The sequence below is a fragment of the Leptopilina heterotoma genome, unplaced genomic scaffold (assembly GCF_015476425.1).
Source record: "Leptopilina heterotoma isolate Lh14 unplaced genomic scaffold, ASM1547642v1 Lhet_101, whole genome shotgun sequence".
Lineage (NCBI taxonomy): Eukaryota > Metazoa > Arthropoda > Insecta > Hymenoptera > Figitidae > Leptopilina > Leptopilina heterotoma.
In genome coordinates, this window is record NW_025110815.1 from 1,154,227 (window position 1) to 1,175,154 (window position 20,928).

General features: G+C 21.9%; 3 protein-coding genes across 3 annotated transcripts; 1 reads left to right on the forward strand and 2 right to left on the reverse strand.

Annotated features, from left to right (window-relative positions):
* Window positions 1–426: 426 nt before the first annotated feature.
* On the forward strand, window positions 427–4,607 carry LOC122499760 (glutathione synthetase-like). The gene is made up of 11 exons (XM_043608263.1): window positions 427–979; window positions 1,189–1,372; window positions 1,533–1,608; window positions 2,169–2,302; window positions 2,430–2,472; window positions 2,632–2,705; window positions 2,819–2,983; window positions 3,251–3,404; window positions 3,618–3,725; window positions 4,120–4,397; window positions 4,480–4,607. The coding sequence occupies exons 1-11, from the start codon at window positions 880–882 to the stop codon at window positions 4,604–4,606; spliced, it is 1,443 nt and encodes a 480-aa protein (XP_043464198.1). The 5' UTR covers window positions 427–879; the 3' UTR covers window position 4,607.
* A 100-nt stretch (window positions 4,608–4,707) lies between these two features.
* LOC122499836 lies at window positions 4,708–15,529 on the reverse strand. The gene is made up of 24 exons (XM_043608365.1): window positions 15,239–15,529; window positions 15,017–15,126; window positions 14,479–14,569; window positions 14,173–14,358; window positions 13,870–13,939; window positions 13,520–13,646; window positions 13,346–13,397; window positions 12,599–12,714; window positions 12,412–12,480; window positions 12,034–12,211; window positions 11,421–11,600; window positions 10,888–11,057; window positions 9,271–9,481; window positions 8,360–8,466; window positions 8,193–8,283; window positions 7,757–7,942; window positions 7,184–7,253; window positions 6,951–7,077; window positions 6,728–6,779; window positions 6,485–6,600; window positions 6,291–6,359; window positions 6,031–6,208; window positions 5,537–5,716; window positions 4,708–5,035 (listed from the first exon to the last, which is right to left on the reverse strand). The coding sequence occupies exons 1-24, from the start codon at window positions 15,402–15,404 to the stop codon at window positions 4,854–4,856; spliced, it is 3,084 nt and encodes a 1,027-aa protein (XP_043464300.1). The 5' UTR covers window positions 15,405–15,529; the 3' UTR covers window positions 4,708–4,853.
* Window positions 15,530–17,036: 1,507 nt separating this feature from the next.
* LOC122499767 (cytochrome P450 4C1-like) lies at window positions 17,037–20,916 on the reverse strand. The gene is made up of 12 exons (XM_043608273.1): window positions 20,553–20,916; window positions 20,299–20,408; window positions 20,032–20,122; window positions 19,730–19,915; window positions 19,351–19,420; window positions 18,989–19,115; window positions 18,693–18,741; window positions 18,399–18,523; window positions 18,235–18,303; window positions 17,732–17,909; window positions 17,448–17,627; window positions 17,037–17,260 (listed from the first exon to the last, which is right to left on the reverse strand). Exons 1-12 carry the CDS (start codon window positions 20,716–20,718, stop codon window positions 17,226–17,228), a joined length of 1,386 nt encoding a protein of 461 aa, XP_043464208.1. The 5' UTR covers window positions 20,719–20,916; the 3' UTR covers window positions 17,037–17,225.
* Between the last annotated feature and the right edge of the window lie 12 nt (window positions 20,917–20,928).

Sequence of the window (20,928 nt, forward strand, 5' to 3'; positions counted from 1 at the left end):
AATGTCACACAATTTTTTATTAATCTAAATGATTTACAATCATATTCCAGTGATAAAACTAATTAATAATTACTTTAATTAATTAATTTAAGTAAAAAAAACGTTAGTTCCGGGTTTGTCCGCAAGATATAGGTAGATGTCGCCCCAAAAAATGGTGTTTTTTGGTAGTTTTTGAATTTTTCAAGTAATTCACCTTCGCCGAAACTAGCACTCTCATTAGCTAGATTCAAATTTGCGCGCGAACCAACAAGCCAATGAGAAAACCTAAAGGTACATTTCCACATGAGCCCTATCATTGGCTTGTTGGTTCGCGCGCAAATTTGAATCTAGCCAATGAGAGTGCTAGTTTCGGCGAAGGTGAATTACATGAAAAACTCAAAAACTACCAAAAAACACCATTTTTTGGGGCGACATCTACCTATATCTTGCGGACAAACCCGGAACTAACGTTTTTTCAATTAAATTAATTAATTAAAGCAATTATTAATTAGTTTTATCACTGGAATATAATTGTAAATCATTTGGAAGGTTATAATTAAGTTATTTATTGAATAATAGCTATTAATATAGTAACGTATATTATATATCAATGTTTTGATTACAAGTTTTTGAGGTTAGGAAAATGACGTTTTGTTACAAACAGTCACGTCACGTGTGTAGTTCTGAAGTCTATTGCAGTTTTTTTTACTTAATTTTATTTTAATTGTTATCTCGTGACAGTGATATGAGAATAATTTTACAACCTGTCGTTTGTTATTAATAAATGAATTTCGCATAAAACGGAGTAAACAACGGCCATAATTTTAATTTTTGTCGCAGTTAAACCGTATCATTAAAATTTGTTTGTTTACAACTGCATATTATTTCTTTTTTCCAATAATGCATAAAGCAAAATTAGAACCATGTGTAGAGTTAAATCTATCAGAACAGGAATTAAAATCTGTCGTGCAAAAGTCAAAAGATTGGGCAATCATGAACGGTGAGTTAATTTAAATTTGAGTGAAAAATTTTAATTTTCCAGAATTTCTATTACTTTTATTCCTTTTATTTTATTGCAATATTTCTTTTTTTTATACTACGTTTATTTTAATTACAATGTAATAAATAAATAATAATTGAGTTTATTATTTAATAGTTTTTTTGTTTGTTAAATAATTAGTTTTATTTGTTTCTTCCAATTTTTTTCAGGTGTCAGTATGAGATCGAAGGAATCATTTAATTTTAATCAAGTGCAAATTGCACCGTTTTTACTGTTACCATCGACATTTCCAAAAAGAGAATTCGAAAAAGCAGTGGAAATTCAAATTGTTATTAATGATATAATGCACAATGTTGCTCATGATCATCAATTTTTAGTCGATGTCTTGAAAAGGTAATAGAAAATTATATCCAAATTTTATTACAATATTTATTTTTTAATTTTTATCTACATTACAAATTCTTTGGCCTTTTTAAATAAATAATTACAATAATAACTTGAAATTATTATTAATTAATTATTATTATTATAAATTATTTATATTGTTCTTTAGTACAATCGAAGCCGATGATTTTACAAGGAAACTGTTCGAAATTTATGAAAAAGTTTACGCTGAAGGTTTCAGTCAGGTGATTATTGATATTTATTAATTTATTTTCAAATATTAATTTCAATTTTGAAATAATTTCATATTCAAAATGTTAAAAAAGTTCAATTACTAATTAATTGTTATTATTTATTTATCTCAAAAAAATTCAATTATTTTTCAAAGTTTGTTAAAATTCTTCGCAAAAATTCAATTATAATTATTGAAAATTTTTGATTAAATTCTTTATCAGAATTGAAATATTTTCAATACAATTTCAATTAACTTCCTCGAAAAAAATTCTTTTATTTTCGAGAATTTTAATTAAATTCTTAGCATAATTTCAATTATTTTCAAAATTTATAAAATTTTTCGCAGGAATTTAATTATTTTAAAGAATTTTTTGTAAGAAAAATAAATTTAATTAAATACTTTGAAAAAATATAATTCTTTTGCTAGATAATAAATTTCTTTATAAAAATTCAATTATTGCAGATTCAAAATTATAAAAGAAATATTTTTAATTGAAAACAATTTGATTTATTTAATGAGAATAAATAAAACGGTAATAAAATTATTACAGTTAATTTGTTTATTTTACAGGCGATCAGTCTCGGTTTGTTCAGATCGGATTATATGCTTCACAGCGATAGTGATAATAAAATTCAGCAAGTAGAAATAAATACTGTAGCTTCAAGTTTTGCAGGCATGTCGAATGCAATCACTGAATTTCATAGGTAAAATCAAATTCTTTTCTTTTAAATTAAATTCATTATTTTAGTAAAGGAAGAAGAATTATTTTTCTAATAAAAAAAAGAGAGAAAAAGTAATTCAAAATTAATTTGTTTTGTAATCATATTTCAGATACATTTTAAAAGATTTGGGACATTCCGATAAACTGAAAAATGTAAGTTCACTTATTCTTCCTCAGATTTAATCAAAATTTAATTTAAATCAATTAAATTTAATTTAATTCGAATTCTATTGGATTTTTACGAAATTTTCGATTTCTCATATTTAAAAATACTCAAAAAGACTCTAATAAAAAATTTATTATCGATTTCAGATGCCGGACAATAATTCGGTAACAGGATTTTGTACAGGATTAGTTTCCGCTTGGTCTTTATACAAAAATCAGGAGTAAGTTTGCTAAATATTGTAAATTCAGCAAAAGAAAATTAGGAGAAAATTAATATTCAAATACCTATATTAAATGAAAAAAAATGAAATAATTTAATGAAATTAAATTTCAGAGCGAAAATATTGTTTGTTGTCGAAGACGTTACTTACAATATAAGTGATCAAAGATTTATTGAATTTGGCATTCAACATTTAAATTCAAATATTAAAATTATCAGAAGAAATTTAACTGAATTAGTTACTCAAGCTAAATTGGGACCACAAAATGAATTAATTGTGTAAGTTTAAATAATTATCATACCTTATTTTCATAATGGCGAAAAAATAATAATTATAATTATTTCACTACTGTTTTTTTTATAAATATAAGAATATTAGTAATAAACAGTAGAAAAATAAGTATTATTTTTATTATTATCAATTATCAATTATAATAATAAATGTTAACTTTATTTTCTTTTCTTTTTTGTAATATTAAATTTCTTAATATTGAATAATTTTTGCAAACTGTATAAAAATGATAAAACAAATTTTTATTCTTTCAGCGATGGTTCAATAATTTCTGTTGTGTACTATCGTTCTGGATATGGATTAGAAGCGTATCCCACGGAAAAAGAATGGGATGTGAGATTATTAATTGAACGTTCTCTCGCTATCAAATGTCCCTCGATACAGTATCATTTAGCAGGCACCAAAAAGGTACGTTCAAATATTAATATAATATTTTTAATATAAATATAAATTTTTTTTAATATATAATATTTTATTTATTTTTCATAATTTATTTATAAAAAAATAATTTATTTATAAAATAAATTAAAGTTTTTGCTTTCTGATCAAGGAAGTTTTGTTTTTATTTTTACTATGAACAATTATTGTAACAAATTCTTCTTCTTTCCTAAATAAAAATAGGTTCAACAAGTTTTATCGCTTCCTGGAGTTGTAGAACGATTTCTCAGTGATTCTAATTTAGTTAAAAAAGTCACTGATACCTTCACTGGCCTTTATTCATTGGACTTTGTAAGTAACTTTTTCACTTTTTTTACTGTTTCAGTTTTTATTCAAAATTTTCCTGATTCTTAAAAAATTGTTAATTTAAAAATTTAATTCCCTATTTATTTAAAAAGTCGCTTTTTTATTTTAATATCTTTCTCAGGGAATTTTCCAATCCAAAAAATCCAATAAAGAAAATAATTCTAATTAATAAAATTATAATAAATTCTAATAAAAAATTTTTTAAATCTCATGCGAAGTAAGAAAAATTCTCAATTGAATAATTTATATTAATAATAATATAATAATTCTAATAAATTAATTCAAAAGAAAAAAAATCGTAATTTTAACAGGAGAAAAAATTAAATGAAAAAAAAAGAATTTCTATTTAACGTCGAATTTCTTTTTTCTTTAAATAAAGGACGAAAATGGCGAAAAGGCAATTGCGAAGGGAATCAGTGAGCCTAGGAATTATGTACTGAAACCACAGCGTGAAGGAGGTGGCAATAATATTTATGACGATGAAGTTAGAATACAATTGGAAAAATTCAAAAATTCCAAAGACCGATCTGGATGGATTTTAATGGAACGAATATTTCCCCCGCTTTTCAAAAATTATATCATTCGAGCAGATAGTGAGGAAATTATTAAACCGCAAGAAGTTATTTGCGAACTTGGAATATATGGCGTGATAATTGGGTATGTTTGAAATAAATTTTAATTGAGAAGAAAAATTTTTGAAATAAATTTTGAAGAAGTAAAAATAAAATGAATTTTACAGAAGCAAAAATGAAATAAAAGTGAATGAACAAGTTGGCCATCTTTTACGCACGAAATCGTCATCATCGAATGAAGGAGGAATTGTTGCTGGAGCTGGTGCAATTGACAGTCCTTATCTCACAATTTAAGGTAAATTTCTTCTTTTTTTTGTTCATTTTACAACATTTTTTTCCTATTTGATCATCGAACACAAAAAATTACAGACGATTAATTTATTAATTAAATTAAAAACAATATTTTTATTTGAAAAAACAATTTATAATTTGATAGAAATTTTTCTTAATTGTAGAATATTTATTTATTAATTTTAATTTATCGGAGATTATTTTTTTTCATCGATTACTAACTTATGGAAAACGATACGAATATTTAAAGTTAAATACACTTTTTCAATGGTCTATTCTTAATTCGAAGGGTAATTTTTTCAACTGGTTTTAGCATTACGTCGACTTTTAATTTAATATCTTGAATCGGTGTCACTTTGTCCTTTATCAAGATGTATTTTCGAAGAATTGTTGCCAAAAGTACTTTCATTGACATCATTGCGTACTTGAAACCTGTCATAAAATGACATTGAAATTAATTTTAATAACTTGATAAATAAATTAATTAATTTTATTTCTATTCTATTCATAAATTAATTAACTTAACAAATAAATAAAATCAATTAGCGAAAAAATCTACATTAATAATGGTTCAATTCTTATAACGAATTCAATCAAAATTTCTAAAAATAATTGAATTTCTGGGTATAATTTTATTAGGTATTTAGAAAAAGAATTAAATATTTCAAATTATTTAATTCAATTTTTTTTTTCTTTTTAAAATTTTCTAGTAGTTTTGCCACTAACATTGCTAGCTTAATAAAAATAAATTATATAAACAGTTGATATAAAACTGCATGATATAATGATTTTTTTTCTCTAATTTTAACTGCAGTTAGGGAATTAAAAATCGATTGGATAAAATTTACAGTTTTTAGAAAAATTTAAATTTAGTCAGAATAACAATTGAAAATATAGAAATTTGAATTTAATAAATTTGTTAGCATTTGTTACCAATACAGTTTCGTGGACCAGCGCTGAATGGAATGTAGGAATAGGGATGACGTTTTGCAACTTCCTCTGGTAAAAATCTATCAGGATCGAATTTCAATGGATTTGGCCAGAGTTCATCGGTACGATGTACTTTTATTATTACAAGTACCACTGAACATCCTTTTGGCAGTTTATGATCACCTAATTTGGAGAAAATCGTAAACTCTTTGTCAAGATCACTCAAAATCAACGCAGCATCTTCTCGCAAAAAAAATTGCCTTCTTGTTTAATTTCCTCTTTTTTGAAATTAGATTTTTTTTACAAATTAGAATTATTTCTAATTTATCTGAATGTCTTCGTTTATCTTATTAGAATTATTTCTTTTTAAGGGAAAAAATTCAGAATATTGGTTACGAACACTTTTGGTAATTTAATTTTAGAAAGAGAAATTTTTTCTAAATTTTCCTGTAGGAAAAAGAAAAAGAAAAGTATAAATACAAAAGTGTATCACAAACCAATGTCAAGATCATCTGACAATTTCCTCAAAATAACAGGACCAACGGGAAATAGACGCATTGTTTCCTTGATAACACGTTCCAAGTATGGCATTCTTTGTAAATCTTCAGGTTTAATTGGACAATCTTCTGGATCCGAATCTCCGTAAATTTCAAAAATTTCCTGATAGGTCTTCTCCTAAATTTGAGGGAGAGAAAAAAGGAAAAATTATAAACTTTTCTTCAAGAGAAAATTAAAGTTTTTTAAAAATTAAAATTACTTGTATTTCGGGATAAGAGGCTAACATTAGCATAACAAAAGAATTAACACTCGCTGTTGTATCATTTCCCTGAAAAATATTATCGTTAGTTTTGAAAATTATTTTTATATTCAATTTCAATTTTGAAATATTAAGAATTTTCATTACTTTTATATTTAATTAATTTCTTTTTGAAATAAAAAAAAAAATACTACCGCAATCATCATAGTATCGACTTCTTCGCGTAATTCTTCGTCTGTGAATTTTTTCCCATCGTCTGATAATTCCATCAGGAGATCCAAAAATGGTTTCCAGTGAGTTTTATTCGTATCTGCAATAATCGCGACAATTTTTAATTTTCCATTCGGAATTAAATTTATTTACGGTAATAAACGTAATAAAGAAAAAGTATTTCTTTCGAATTTTAGAAAATTTAAATCGTTTTAAAATTTTCTTACCCTCATTAGCAGAGAGTCCAACGGCTTTTAATTCTTTTTTCTTTCGAATAACCTTTGAAAACAAAAAAAAAATGATATTTTTAATATAAAATAAAAAAAAAACTATAAAAAAACACAAACAAAAAAGGCAAATAAAAAAAATTTCATTTGTCGCAAATAAAATATTTGAATTAATAATTTAATTATTATTTAAATATGTAAAAGAAAAGGAATTTGTATTTACATCATTTGTGACACTGTGTAAATATTGAATTGATTCATTCATGTCTCGTGATAATTTAGTGAGTTTGAAAATAAATTCCGGATGAAGCCAAATTTTTGCCATTCGATGAAAAACCACTTGAAACACTCTATTAGGAATATTTAAAAAAAAATAAAGAAGGGAAAAATTGAAAATTAATTTTTAATTATAGAAATTTTTGCAAAATATTTACAGAAGAAAAAATTAATAATAACCTTTCAGCTGCTTTGGCATATTTATTGTGCTTATCGGTTTCGGAATTTGTTGAAACGCCCATAGCACTTTCTTAAAAAAGTAGAAAAATTGCTGAGAAACATTTTTTTAACAATAAAAAATTAACTGCAAATTATCAATAAAAATAAAGAAAAATAATAAAAATTAACAATAAAAATTAATTAAAAATTACAGATTTTTAAATCTTTGTAATAAATAAAATAATATAAAACAAAATAAAAACAATGAAAATTATCAATAGAAATTACAATAAAAATTTAACAAAAGAAATTACAAAAAAATTTAACTATAGAAATGACAATAAAAATTTAACAATAGATAGAAATTAATAATAAAAATTGTATAATAAAAATTGACAGCAAAAATTAAGAAAAAGAAAGAATGAAAATTATCAAATAAAATAATTTTAAGAAATTAAATAATCTATGTAAAATTATTAGTAAAATAAAAAAAGCGAAAAAAATACAAAAAATAAAAGTGCAATTAAAATTTAAATTGTAGTCGATTAATTAGTTATAAAATTATTTAAAACTGAAGTAATTGAATAGTCTTACCACAAATTGTATTTAAAGTACAAACTGATATTAATTTAAATACATCGAATTCTTCGCCATCAACTTGTGATTCTAAATTTTTCACTAATATTCTTGAATGTTTATCGAAAATTTCAACGAAAGATTGTAAAATTTTTGGATTAAATGCCGGCATAATTAATCTTCGATGAATTCGCCATTTCGCGGCTAAAAATAAATTTTCATTTAGAACAGAAAAATTTTATATTAAAAATTATAGTTGTAATTATTCATTTTTTTAATTATAATAATAATTATTATTATTCTTGTTATTATTATTAGTATAATTATAATAATAATTATTATTATGATTATTATTAATATTAATATTATTAATAATAGAATATTCTTGAATAATTGAAAAAGGCAATTAAAATTAAAATTGTAGTAATTCATTGTAAAATGAAAATTAACGTACCCGGTGAAGTAAATAATCCAGTCCCTAACCATGGACGCATAAATTTATAAAGATCATCTTTTTCAATAGCCTTTGGACTTAAAAAAACTGCCTTAAAAAAATATGAAAAATTAATTTGCGATATAAAAAAAGGAATAAAATACAATTTTTTTAAAAAAATATCTCACTTTTAGTTGTTCAGGTTCGTAAATAGCGATATATAAACGATTTCCCAGCCACACTCGCAACGGTGAAGGATACGATTCATAGATATCTTTAAATTTATTGAGAATATCTAAAATCAAATTTAGGAAAAAAATTTATTTACATTTATTTTCTTTACTTCAAAGAATTTATTTTAAAATAACAAAAATAAATGATAATAATACATAAATAAATTATTATCTATTCGAATTGAAATTAATTTCAATTTTTTCCAAATTTAATTTTACAGGAATTAAATACCTAAATGTTTAGAATCAAATTTTTTCAAAAATATTTTTTTTCTTTTATAAATGAGTAACAGAAAACGTTATTCGTATTTATTTATTTTTCTCTATTTATTTAATTATTTAGAGATATTTATTTACTTAAGGTAATTTGAACCATTATGACGTCACAGTTTGCGAAAAGAATGTTTTCTAAAGCTATTTTATTCTATTTTATTCTATGATTGAATATATTTTTTGGTGAAAAATGTTTTCGATACAAACAATTTTTTCGTTAAAAAATATATATTTTTGATACAAAAAATATTTATCAATAGAAAATATTCGATACAAAAAATATTTTTTATTTTCGATAATAAATATTCGACACAACAAATATTTTCGATGGAAAATATTCGATACAAAAAATTATTTTTAATAAAAAATATTCAATGCAAAAAAATATTTTGTATTTTCGATGAAAAATATTCGATACCTACAAATAATATTTTTGATAAAAATTATTGGATACAAAAAATATTTTGTATTTTCTATACAAAAAATATTCGATACAAAAAATTAAAATTTATTATAATACAATTATCTTTTTTTTTGGAAATAATATATTTATCTTTTATTAATTTTAATTCGTTCGTATTAATACAACAAACCTTCGGCATTTCCAATAAATAAATGACCACTTCCAATTATTGGTAAAGGCCTGGGACCAGAAAATAATTCCGCTTGTCTGTATAGTCGTCTATTTTTCACATATTGAATTATAAAACTTAATAAAATAAATACAATTGCAATTATTAATATAACACCCATTTTACAAAAGAAAATTTCTAGTTTAGATTTTTTATTTTCGTTAAAGTAATTTTTTTATTATTTTTTTGTTTTTATAAATATTATTATATTCGTTATTTTTATTATTACTATTATTATTATTATTATTTATTATTTTTTATTTAGTTTCTTGAAATAATAATTAATTTTTCTTTTTTTTTATTAATTGTTATCTAATCGGGAGCAAAAATTCAACTGTTGAGTATTGAAACACTAAACAACGAAGACTGCACCTTTTGTCCCCCATAATGCAATAGTCGTACTGCCAATTTTTCTTTTTTTTATATGCAGTGAAAGATTTGGTCAAATCATTGTAATTTTTTGTCAAGGTAAAAAAATTCTTTTCTGTTCGCGAAGAAAATTGATTTAAAAAAATAATGGTACCTTAAAAAAATTGTTTTTTATTTAATAAATATTTATTTATACTAATTTATTCTTTAATAAATTTGTCCTATTTTTAATCCAATAAAAACTCTCTTTTTAGCTCATTTAATTCATTATTTTCAAATTATTTTTTCATTCATTTTTATTTGAAACAAAATTTTTTTTTTAAATTTATATATTCTTTTTTTAAAATATATATTATTATTTATAAATAATATATATTCAGTTTTTGAAATAGTTTTTTTTGGTTATAAATAGCAGTCTCGAAGGAAGCAATTACAAATAAAAACAATTTTAAATAGGAATTTTCAATTTACTCCATGGAAAATTTAAAATTCTCCCAAAACAGTAGATGTTTTAATAATGAAAATATTTTTTTAAATTTTAATTATTTTTATAGTAAAAATAAAAGAAAAAAATATTATTGATGATAGCAATAATAATAATAATAATAATTTAATAATAATAATAATAACAATGGCAATATTTCGAAGTTAGTGAATCATTGATGCAATTCGTACCAAAAATGTTTGACAGTAAAATAAATTTATTTTATGTGAGGTCTTGCGCTGTGGAGTGAATCGAATACAAATTAAGCAATGAATAAGACAATAAAATTTGCTTTCGTCAATAAATGTTGAATTTAAAGGATATACGAGTTTAGATACATACAAATACAATGAAATGATAGTGTAGAGCACTGTAAGAATAAAACAAAAAAAAAAATAAATAAAAAATACAATTAATTCGTATTTTGTTCGAAATTATAAACAGAAAAAATTTAAATATTTTCAAAAGTTTAGCTATTTCTTTTTTTGAAATGAATTTTCTATATATATATTATATAAATAAACGCCCGTGAAATAAATAATATAAAAAAAAAATTTTCCGCACGTATTCAATTGACGATTTATTTATTTGCGATGGTGAAAGTTTTTGCATTTCTCGTTCTATATTCCCGCAAAGAGCAACTAAATTGAATACAGATTACCGGAATAATCTTCTTTTCTTGCTTGTGTATTTATTCGGGAATGATAAAATTTTGTTTTTTAATTCAAAATTTTTCTGTTTTCAATTCTAATTGTAATTGGCTCCGTGGAACGAAGTAGAATATCCAATTTTATTCCAATATCCTCGATTGGTTTTATTTTATCCTTCTTGACAATATATTTGCGGAGAATTGTGCTCACTATTGACTTCATCGACATCATTGCAAACGTTTGTCCTTAAAGTAAAAAAAATGTGAAATTAATGGATAAATAAATAAAACTAAATAAATAAAAATAAACAAATAAAAATAAATAAATAAATAAAAATAAAGAAACAAATGAAAATAAAGAAATAAATAAAAATAAAGAAACAAATGAAAATAAAGAAATAAATAAAAATAAAGAAACAAATAAAAATAAACAAATAAATAAAAATAAAGAAACAAATAAAAATAAACAAATAAATGCCAAATAAATAAAATAAAGGAAAAGTCGATAGAAGAGAAAAATTTAGATTCTAACGAAAGAAAACCTGATTATAATTTAATTACGAAAAATAATTGTTTATAATTATCAATAAAATTGATATAATTAATTACCGATACAATTTCTCGGTCCTGCGCTAAATGGAAGATAAGCGTACGGATGACGTTTAGCAGATTCCTCTGATGAGAATCTTTCTGGATTAAATTTAAAAGGTTCATGCCAAATTTTCTCATCCCGATGAATATTTGATACTGGAATTAAGACACTTGAACCCTTTGGAACTGTATTTTTTCCTGCAATTAATGTTTTTTTCTTTTTACAATATAGATAAAACAAGAAAAAAATTTTTTTGTGCTAAACGCAAATTTAAATTGATTGGAAAAAAATAAATGAAAATAAAATTAAAATAAAAATTTCTTAATTTGTTTCAATAATTTTCAAAAGCTTCAAAAAAAAAAAAAAGAAAAGAAAACATATATTTTGAATAATATTAATAATAAATAAATATTATCAACGAAAATATATTTTCCTAAAATTTCTTTCAATCGAAACAATACAAAATTTTTTTAGTACAAAATTAATTTAAAATTGATTGAAACAAATTAAGGATTATTAGAAATGTTAAATTTAATATAATAAATATTTTGAATAATTATTTTGAAAAATAATTTCTTTTAGAAAAATAAAAAAACGAAAGTACCATAAAATAATTAATAAATAAATTACCTAATTTCAAATTTTCACTGACTTTTCGCAGTAAAAATGGCGCAATCGGAAAGAGTCGCATGGTTTCTTTGATCACCTTCTCCATGTAAGGTAAGTGTTGAAAATGTTCGGATGTAAAAGGAACTTCTTCGGGAGTTTTCGATCCGTAAAGATTGTAAATCTCCTTGTAGACTTTATCCTGTAAGAGAGAATTTCTGAAATTATTTTTACATTCTTATATTAATATAATTGTTATTGAATCAATAAAATTAGTACTACATTATTATAATTTTTATTACATTATTATAATTGATATTCAATTATTGTAATTAAAATTTTAATTAATATTCCATTATTAAAATTAATATAGATAAAAATTAAAAATGAACATAAACAAACCTGAATATCTTGGTGAGATGCTAACATAAGTAAAGTAAATGATACAGTCGTTGCAGTTGTATCGTGACCCTAAAAATTGAGAATTCTAAAATAAATTAAAATCTACTTCAATTAAGAATGATTAATTATTAATGTTAATAATAAAAATAAAAATTAATAATTGAACGGAAATGTAAGATTTAATTACTGCAAACAATATAGTGTCGACTTCATTTCGAAGTTCCGAATCCGATAATAGTTTCTCCTTATCCGATAAATTCATCAATATGTCAAGAAATGGTTTCATTTTCTTTGAAGAATCTCCTAAAATTATTCAAAAATTAAAGTCTTTTGAAAATTATTCATTAAATTCTATTTTAAAGAATTTTAATAAAATCTAGGCAAAAAATTCTTTATTTGGAAAAATTTCAATAAAATTCTGTATAAGAATGAAACTTAATTAAATATTTAAAATAAAAATTAATTCTTTTCGTAAATAATAAAATTCTTCGCAGAAATTTAATTATATTGAAAAATTTTTGTTCATATTCTTTATAAGAATGCAATTATTTTTAATAGAATTTTAATAAAATTTTTACTGAGATTTCAATTATTTTCATATTTAATAACATTTCTCGAAAGAATTTAATTATTTTAAAAAAATGTTAATTATAAAATTCTGCGCAGGAATTCAATTATGTACTTTCAAAAATTTTGATCAAATTTATGATAATTAAATTATTCCATTAATTAATCAAATTCTTCGCAGGGATTTAATTTTTTTAAAGAATTTTAATAAAAAAAATCTTCACAAAAATAAAAATGAATATTAATAAAATAAAAAATATAATATAAAATAAAATAAAAAATTAAATACAAAAAAAAATAAAAAGTGTATTTCAAAATAATTGAATAAAAAAATGATTTGTTATAATTTCGATAATAAATTAATTACCTTCTTCAATTTCCTTATCAGAGTTAATTTTTTCCCTTTTTGATTTAATTAACTGCAAAAAACAATGTAAATTAATAATAGATTTTTTCTAAAATTGTATAACAAATTTTCTTTATACAAAAAAGATTTGAACGTACAATTTTCACAAATTGAAAAAATGAAAAAATGAATTACCTTATCGGTAAAATTGTGCAAGTACTTAACACTCTCCTGAAATTGTTTCGATAATTTGGTCATTTTAAAAATGATATCCACTTGAAGCCAAACTTTGAAGATTCGTTCGTTGGCAGTTTCGAGTGTTCTGTGAAAAATACGTAAAATTACAATGTAGACGATTTTAAAATTACTAAAAACTAGATTCAAATTGAGTTTAAATTTTATTTACAACAACGAATATTTACTATTTTACCACTATGAATTTAACTTAATAAAACAGAAAAATGTAACAATTTTATTTAATTTTATTGAATTTTGAATCATTAAGAGAAAAAAAAATTTCTTTATTAATTAATTCATTTACTAACTTTCCAAGAGCTTTCACATATGTTTTATTGGTATTCTCGTCTTCGTGTTCATTAATTCCCATTGCGCTCTCTTAGAAACAAATTATAATAAATTCATTAGGAAATTAAGCATAAAAAAGAAATTAAATTAAAAAATAGAAATAAAATTTTAAAAAATAATAAAAAGACAATAACTAATGTATGGAGATAAAAATAATTACAAAGATAACAAAAAAAAACTATTACATTGATTTGTGATTGAAAACAAAGTGAGAAGAGGAAAAAATTATTTTAAATAATGGAGGAAAAAAATAATTAACTCACCGCGAATTATTGCTAGGGAACTAATTGAAATATATTGATTTATATTAAATTCCTGGCCATTGATTTCTTTTTCTAATTTTTTCGTCAATATCAAAGAATGTTTATGAAAAATGTCAACGAATGAATTTAAAATTCGTTGATTAAAAGTCGGTTGAATGAATTTTCTGTGCACTTTCCATACATCTCCTACAAAAAATAAAAGACAGATATAATTAAAAATTTTTACAAAAAAGATTTTTCTAAAAAAATATTGCAAAAATAAACAAGTTTCAAAAAAAGGAAATTTTTTAAATTAAATACTTTTACCTTTTGCTGTAATTAATCCAGAACCAAGCCAAGGCTCCATTACAGAGTATAAATCATCTTTTTCAGAAGTTGCTGGATTCTGAAGAATAGTCTGTAAAAAAAATAATAATTTCAATTTTTTAATTTCTAAAATTAAAAAAGAGTAAATTTTAGTTCTTTATCTTAATTTTCTTTATTTTATTTTGCTATTAATAATAGATATTAATTTCAAAAACAATTTTAAACGGCAATTTTCGATTTACTGTAGGAAAATTTAATTTTGCCAAAAAGTAGAGAATAAAAATATTTTTTTTTTAATTTGTAATATTATTTCGATAGTAATAATATTGATAATAAATTTTATTGCTCGAATCTGTATTCTCTAGGCTAAATTTTATAGATTGAATTAATAATAATAATAATAATAATAATAATAATAATAATAATAATAATAATAATAATAAATAATAAAATATAAAAAAATTTCAAACATTTTCGAAATATTTCCTCAAATTTGTTTATAATTTACAATTTTATATATTTGTAATTTTTTTCTCACCTTGATATCTTCAGGATTATAAAAACATATAATTAATCGAGGACCCAACCAAATTCTTCCACAATTTGCATTAAATCTTTCAGGAAGACTATATAATGCTTTGTATATTTCTGAAAAGAAAAAAAGAATTGAAAAATTATTATTTAAGTATAAAAATAGTTTTCACTCAGTTAAGATAGTTAAAATTTTTTTATTTTATCGACAAAAACAAGAAAAACTTACTTTCTGAATTGCCGAGAAAAAGATAAGCATCTCCTAACAAAGGAAGTGAAAATGGTCCAGGAAATTTTGATGCAAGTTGATTGAATTCTCGATTCTTATAAAAATTAAATATATATGCAAGAATTGTCATTAATCCTAAAATAACTGCAATTGTCCATGGCAACATTATTATGTTAATGTTGAATAATAGTGATAATAATAATAAAAATAGTATTAACGAAAATTTACAATAACTTTTGTAAAATGTAGATTATTTAATTTTGAAGTTAAATTTCAAACATAAATGAAAAAAATAAAAGTAATAAATAAAAATTATCAAAAAATAATTAGAATAGTTAGAATAAAAAATATAATTCGAAAAAATAATAATAAACAATGATAATAATAAATAATAATAATAAATAATGATAGTAATAAATAATAATAATAATAATAATAATAAAAAATTATGAGTAAAACAGTCACTCCGAGTAAAAGTTAACGAAACTCCGATAAATAAAAATATTATTAATATTATTAAATTCTAATTTTGCAATTCATCGAGTATCTGATACAATGTACAATATTCAACTAACAAGTTTTTAATTAGCACAGGATTATAAGCACATTGTAAATATCTATTGCTATAAAAGCTATTTCCTCGTCTTTTTTTCATAAAAACGATAATTTGAATAATGTCAAGTACAAAATTGAAATGCTCTATGAACTTTTCCGTCATAATAATAATAATAATAATAATAATAATTTACATTAGCTGCTTACGAAATAAATTAATCTTTAAAGTTTATCTCATCTAAATAAATTTAGATACTACTACAATTTATTAATTTTTTATAATTTATCCATAAAAATCTAACTTCTTTTAAATTCTACGCGTTTCATTTTTGATTAACACTTTTTTCCAAAGATGATTTCTAAAAATTGCATTATTTTCTAACTGAAAATTTCTTTAAAAGATGATTTATAAAAATTAACTCAATTAAAATGGAAAAATAAAAATATGAAATATTTACTGTAATTTTTATTTATTACAATTTGCTTTTTTTATTTTTTTGAGAAAAGAAGAAATAAATTTATTTTTTCCTGGATAGTTTATAGTATAAGTTTCAGATGATGAGACAGCAATAATAATTTGTCGGCAAAAAAGAAAAATTCATGATCACGACGTTCATATTTTTAAATTATTTACAAATTTTAAATTATCGTGAAAAAAATTACTCTTAAATTTTAATAAAAATTTCAAATTATGTTTTTTGAGAAATAAGTGATAAATTTTTTTTTTTTTTTTATTAATTTCAATGAGAAATTTGCATTTTGTGTTTTTCAATGATTCAATCAAGTAAAATTAATATTGATGAAATTTTTAAACAATAATAAAAATAAATAAATAAAACTTTTTCAAAAAATTGATATTTCATTGATTTTTAAAAATAAAATATAAACCTCACTAAAATTTTTAAATCCAAACAAAATAAGAGCAAAAATAATAATTAAAAATGGTGCATGTAAAAAATGTTTTTCTTTACTCTTCTTGCATTGTAATTATTAATTGGTATTTAATTCGTCAATTGTAATTATATATTAGATTTTCTAATTAATTTATTTATTTTTTAATTCTGTATATTATTTAATTAATAATTATTCTAAGATTTGCCAAATTTGGAATTTTTTCAATTTTATTATTAAGTATTATTATTATTTTTATTATTATTATTATTATTATTAATTATTTAGAACATTATACTGATTAAATAGTTAAAAAAGAAGTTTTTATTAAAATTAATAAAAATTTGTCGCTATTTGTTCAATTTTGTAACTAATTTTCTAATTGATTCAAAGCGGCGGCTTTTTTGGAAAAAAATCGAAAATATCAAAAACGGCGTTAAGTCACTTAAAAATTATAGTTTAACTCTTGATGCGTTTCTCAATTCTGATACTAATTGGCTCAACGGCACGAAGTACAGCGTCCAATTTTATTCGAATATCCTCAATTGGTTTTATTTTGTCCTTCTTCACAATGTCCTTAAAAGAAGAATAATATATTTTAGAAAATTATTTGAATATAATATTTGAAAAAATAGGTTTTTTAGAAACTGGAGCAAAAAAATTGTAAAATTCTAATTATTATGGAATTTTTATTTCTTTAAACAATTATAAGTAAAAAAATAATTAACAAAAACTATAAAAAATATAAAAAAAAATGTCATACCAATACAATTTTTTGGTCCTGCGCTAAATGGAAGATAAACGTACGGATGACGTTTTGCAATTTCCTCAGATGAAAATCTTTCTGGATTAAATTTACAAGGATCCGGCCAAATTCTTTCATCGCGATGAATATTCGGCACTGGAACAACAACTGTAGAACCTTTTGGAACTGTATATTCGCCTAAAAAAAGAAAAAGAATTAATTTTTAGATTTTCTACTTGTAAACAAAAACAAAAAAATAACAAAGAAAGAAATAAAAAAAGGAAAAAACAAAAGTACGTCACCTATTTCAAAATTATCACTGACTTTACGCTGTAAAAATGGCACCACCGGAAATAGACGTAAAGTTTCTTTAATTACTTTCTCCAAGTAGGGAAAATATTGAACATGCTCAGATTTGAAGGGAACTTCTTCAGGACTTTGAGAGCCAAAAACATTGTAAATCTCTTTGTAGACTTTGTCCTGTAAGAAAAAAAGTCCAATATTCAAGAAAGTGATAAAAATGAAATAAAAATATAAAATAACAAAACAAAAAAAATGACAAGAATAAAAAAATAAAGCAATAGCAAAACAAGCAAAAAACAATAACAAGAATAAAAAAAGAAAAACAATAACGAAACTGACAAAAAATTGTCAATAGGTTTTAAAAATTATAAGTAATATAAATATAAATATAAAATAAAAAATCCTATAATGAAACAAATAATAAAAATTCTGTAATAAAAAAGTAATAAAAATCCTGAAGTAAAAAATATTTCTTTGAGTTTGAAATACGTAAAATAGAAACCTGAATTTCAGGATGAGAGGCCAACATAAGTAATGTAAATGATGCTGTCAATGAAGTCGTATCATGTCCCTGTAAAAAGAAATAAGAAATATTAGAAATCTCAAATTTAAAATGAAAAATTATTAATTGTAAAATGAAAATTTTATTCTAAAAAATATATTCACAGCAAACATAATAGTGTCGACTTCATTCCGAAGTTCCGAATCTGTGAATATTTTCTCTTTCTCCGATAGTGTCATTAATAAATCAAGAAATGGTTTCATATTCTTTGGTGAATCATCGTCATCATCTGCAATTTTCAAAAATTAATTTCTTAAGTTTACTTGCTTTTTCTAAAAAAAACAATATGGTTTTAGTAATTTTTTTCCAGACAAAAAAATGTTTTTATAAATTCAAAATTTCAAAAATAAAAAATATAAATAAATATAAATAAACGAATAATTATAATTAATTATTACCTACGGTAAAATTATTATTGCCAATTTTTTTCCGTTTCGCTCGAATTACCTGAAATTTATTTTGAATGATTGATTTTTAAGTTCAAAACATGAGATTACAATATTTAAAATTATATACAATTCTAAAATTTCTAAATTAGAACTAGTTTCAAAATTTATAAATTAAAAATTAAAAAATTAATTTTTAGAATTTTTCAAATTAAAGCCAAAGTTAAATTAAAATTAAAATTCACAATTCTTGCAAATCGAGAAACATTTTTAAATTTTAAATTGAAAAAATAGAAAAACCATTTCACCTTATCCGTAAAATTGTGCAGGTAGTTAACACTTTCCTGAAATTGTGTCGATAATTTTGTCATTTTAAAAATAATGTCCACTTGAAGCCAGAATTTAAAGGTTCGTTGACTGATAGTTTCGAGTATTCTGCGAAAAATGAAGAATTTCAATTAATGAAAGCTATGAAAATTAGATTCAGTACAGAAGTGAAATTAATTCTATTAATTTGAAATAAATTTAGTATTATTATTTTAAATGATAAATTTAATAATTTATTCATAAATAAATAAATAAATAAATAAAATTTAACTTAAAGAAAAATGATTAGCAATAATTAAAATCATTATAGAAATAATTTATAATTTAACTATTTCGCACTCACTTTTTGAGAGCCTTTCTATATTTTTTACTGTCACTCTCCTCTTCCTTCTCATCAATTCCCATTGCGCTTTCTGTAAAAAAATTAGTAAAGACAAAATATTTTAAATATTTTTTATTTATTTTTCATTTTACTTCAATTATTACGTCAATTACGTTTTTAAAATTATCTAATTATTTTAATTACATTTTTATTCAATTTATTTAATTTACTTTTATTTTCTTTTCTTTATTAGATTTAGTAACAAAGAGCGTTTTATTTTTAAACTAAAAAAATAACTAACTAACTTTGTTACTATAAATAAATTTACTTGAAAAATTTTAATTCTGTATTTTAAATAAACTTTTACTTGGAAAATTAAAAAAAAAAATGTGTCACTCACCGCGAATTATTGCAAGTGAATTAATTGCAATGTATTGATTAATATCAAATTCTTCGCCATTGATTTCTTTTTCCAATTTTTTCGTCAATATCAAAGAATGTTTATGGAAAATGTCAACGAATGAATTTAAAATTCGTTGATTAAAAGTCGGTTGAATGAATTTTCTGTGAACTTTCCATACATCTCCTGCGAAAGCAAAAAGATAATAAAAAATATATTTAAATTAAATTTCTTGAAGAATCATTTTCATTTACAAAATACTTTTTCTCAAAAAAGAATTAAATTTAGTTCAATTTTATTACCTTTCGCTGTAACTAAACCTGATCCAAGCCATGGCTCCATCAAAGAATATAAATCACCTTTCTCAAAAGTCTTCGAATTTTGAAGAATATTCTGTAAATTGTAATTTCTTTATTTTTTTCAGTATGTAAAAAGTAATTATTTCTATTTTATTTCTATTTCATTTTGGTTCATTAACAAAACTATTTCTTTTTCTATTAAAAAGGTATTTCTCTTTTCATTAATAAGACTATTACTTTAATTTCAGATTTTAATTGCTATTTTCTTACTTTAATATCCTCAGGATTGTAGAAAAAGATCATTAATCGATTACCTAACCAAAGTCGAACAGCATTTGTCCCAAATTTTTTAGAAAGAGCCAATAAATTTTTATACACTTCTGAAAATTTAAGTTTTCAATAACATTTTTTCTTTCCTCTTGAAGTTCATAGAAAAAATAAATTAGTATGTTAACTAAATTTTAATTAATGTTTAAAAATTTTCAATTACATTATTACATATTTTTTTAGCTTCTAGAACTCACTTTCTGTATTGCCGAGAAAAAGATAAGCGTCTCCTAAAATAGGAAGTGAAAATGGTCCTGGAATTTTTGATGCAATTTGATAAAATTCCCGTTTATTGTAAAAATTCACGACAAACGCGAGAAATGTTATTAAACATAAAATAAAAAAAATCGTCCACGGCAACATTATTTATTAAATTAAAATTGTTCAATTAAATCTAATTAAAAAAAAAATATATTCAAGTAACTGCCACAATACACAATTTACAAATGCGATGTTTTTAATTCAAACAGAATTATTAAAGTCGTACTAATAATTTGAATTATAAAATATTATTCTTAATCAGAATTGTTTATTCAATTTCATCGGCAAAAAGAATAATTTAAATAAAACAAA

Excerpts from the sequence above, each read along its gene's own strand:
- LOC122499760 (XM_043608263.1), top strand. The coding sequence starts at position 880 with ATGCATAAAGCAAAATTAGAACCATGTGTAGAGTTAAATCTATCAGAA. Across the intron at positions 1,373-1,532 it reads TTAGTCGATGTCTTGAAAAG|TACAATCGAAGCCGATGATT; the intron begins GTAATAGAAAAT and ends ATTGTTCTTTAG. Across the intron at positions 3,726-4,119 it reads GCCTTTATTCATTGGACTTT|GACGAAAATGGCGAAAAGGC; the intron begins GTAAGTAACTTT and ends CTTTAAATAAAG.
- LOC122499836 (XM_043608365.1), bottom strand. The coding sequence starts at position 15,404 with ATGTTGCCATGGACAATTGCAGTTATTTTAGGATTAATGACAATTCTT. Across the intron at positions 12,212-12,411 it reads CATCTCACCAAGATATTCAG|GATAAAGTCTACAAGGAGAT; the intron begins GTTTGTTTATGT and ends TCTCTCTTACAG. Across the intron at positions 6,601-6,727 it reads TGGACTCTCTGCTAATGAGG|ATACGAATAAAACTCACTGG; the intron begins GTAAGAAAATTT and ends CGATTATTGCAG.
- LOC122499767 (XM_043608273.1), bottom strand. The coding sequence starts at position 20,718 with ATGTTGCCGTGGACGATTTTTTTTATTTTATGTTTAATAACATTTCTC. Across the intron at positions 19,421-19,729 it reads TTCACTTGCAATAATTCGCG|AAAGCGCAATGGGAATTGAT; the intron begins GTGAGTGACACA and ends ATTTTTTTACAG. Across the intron at positions 17,261-17,447 it reads AGGACCAAAAAATTGTATTG|GACATTGTGAAGAAGGACAA; the intron begins GTATGACATTTT and ends TCTTCTTTTAAG.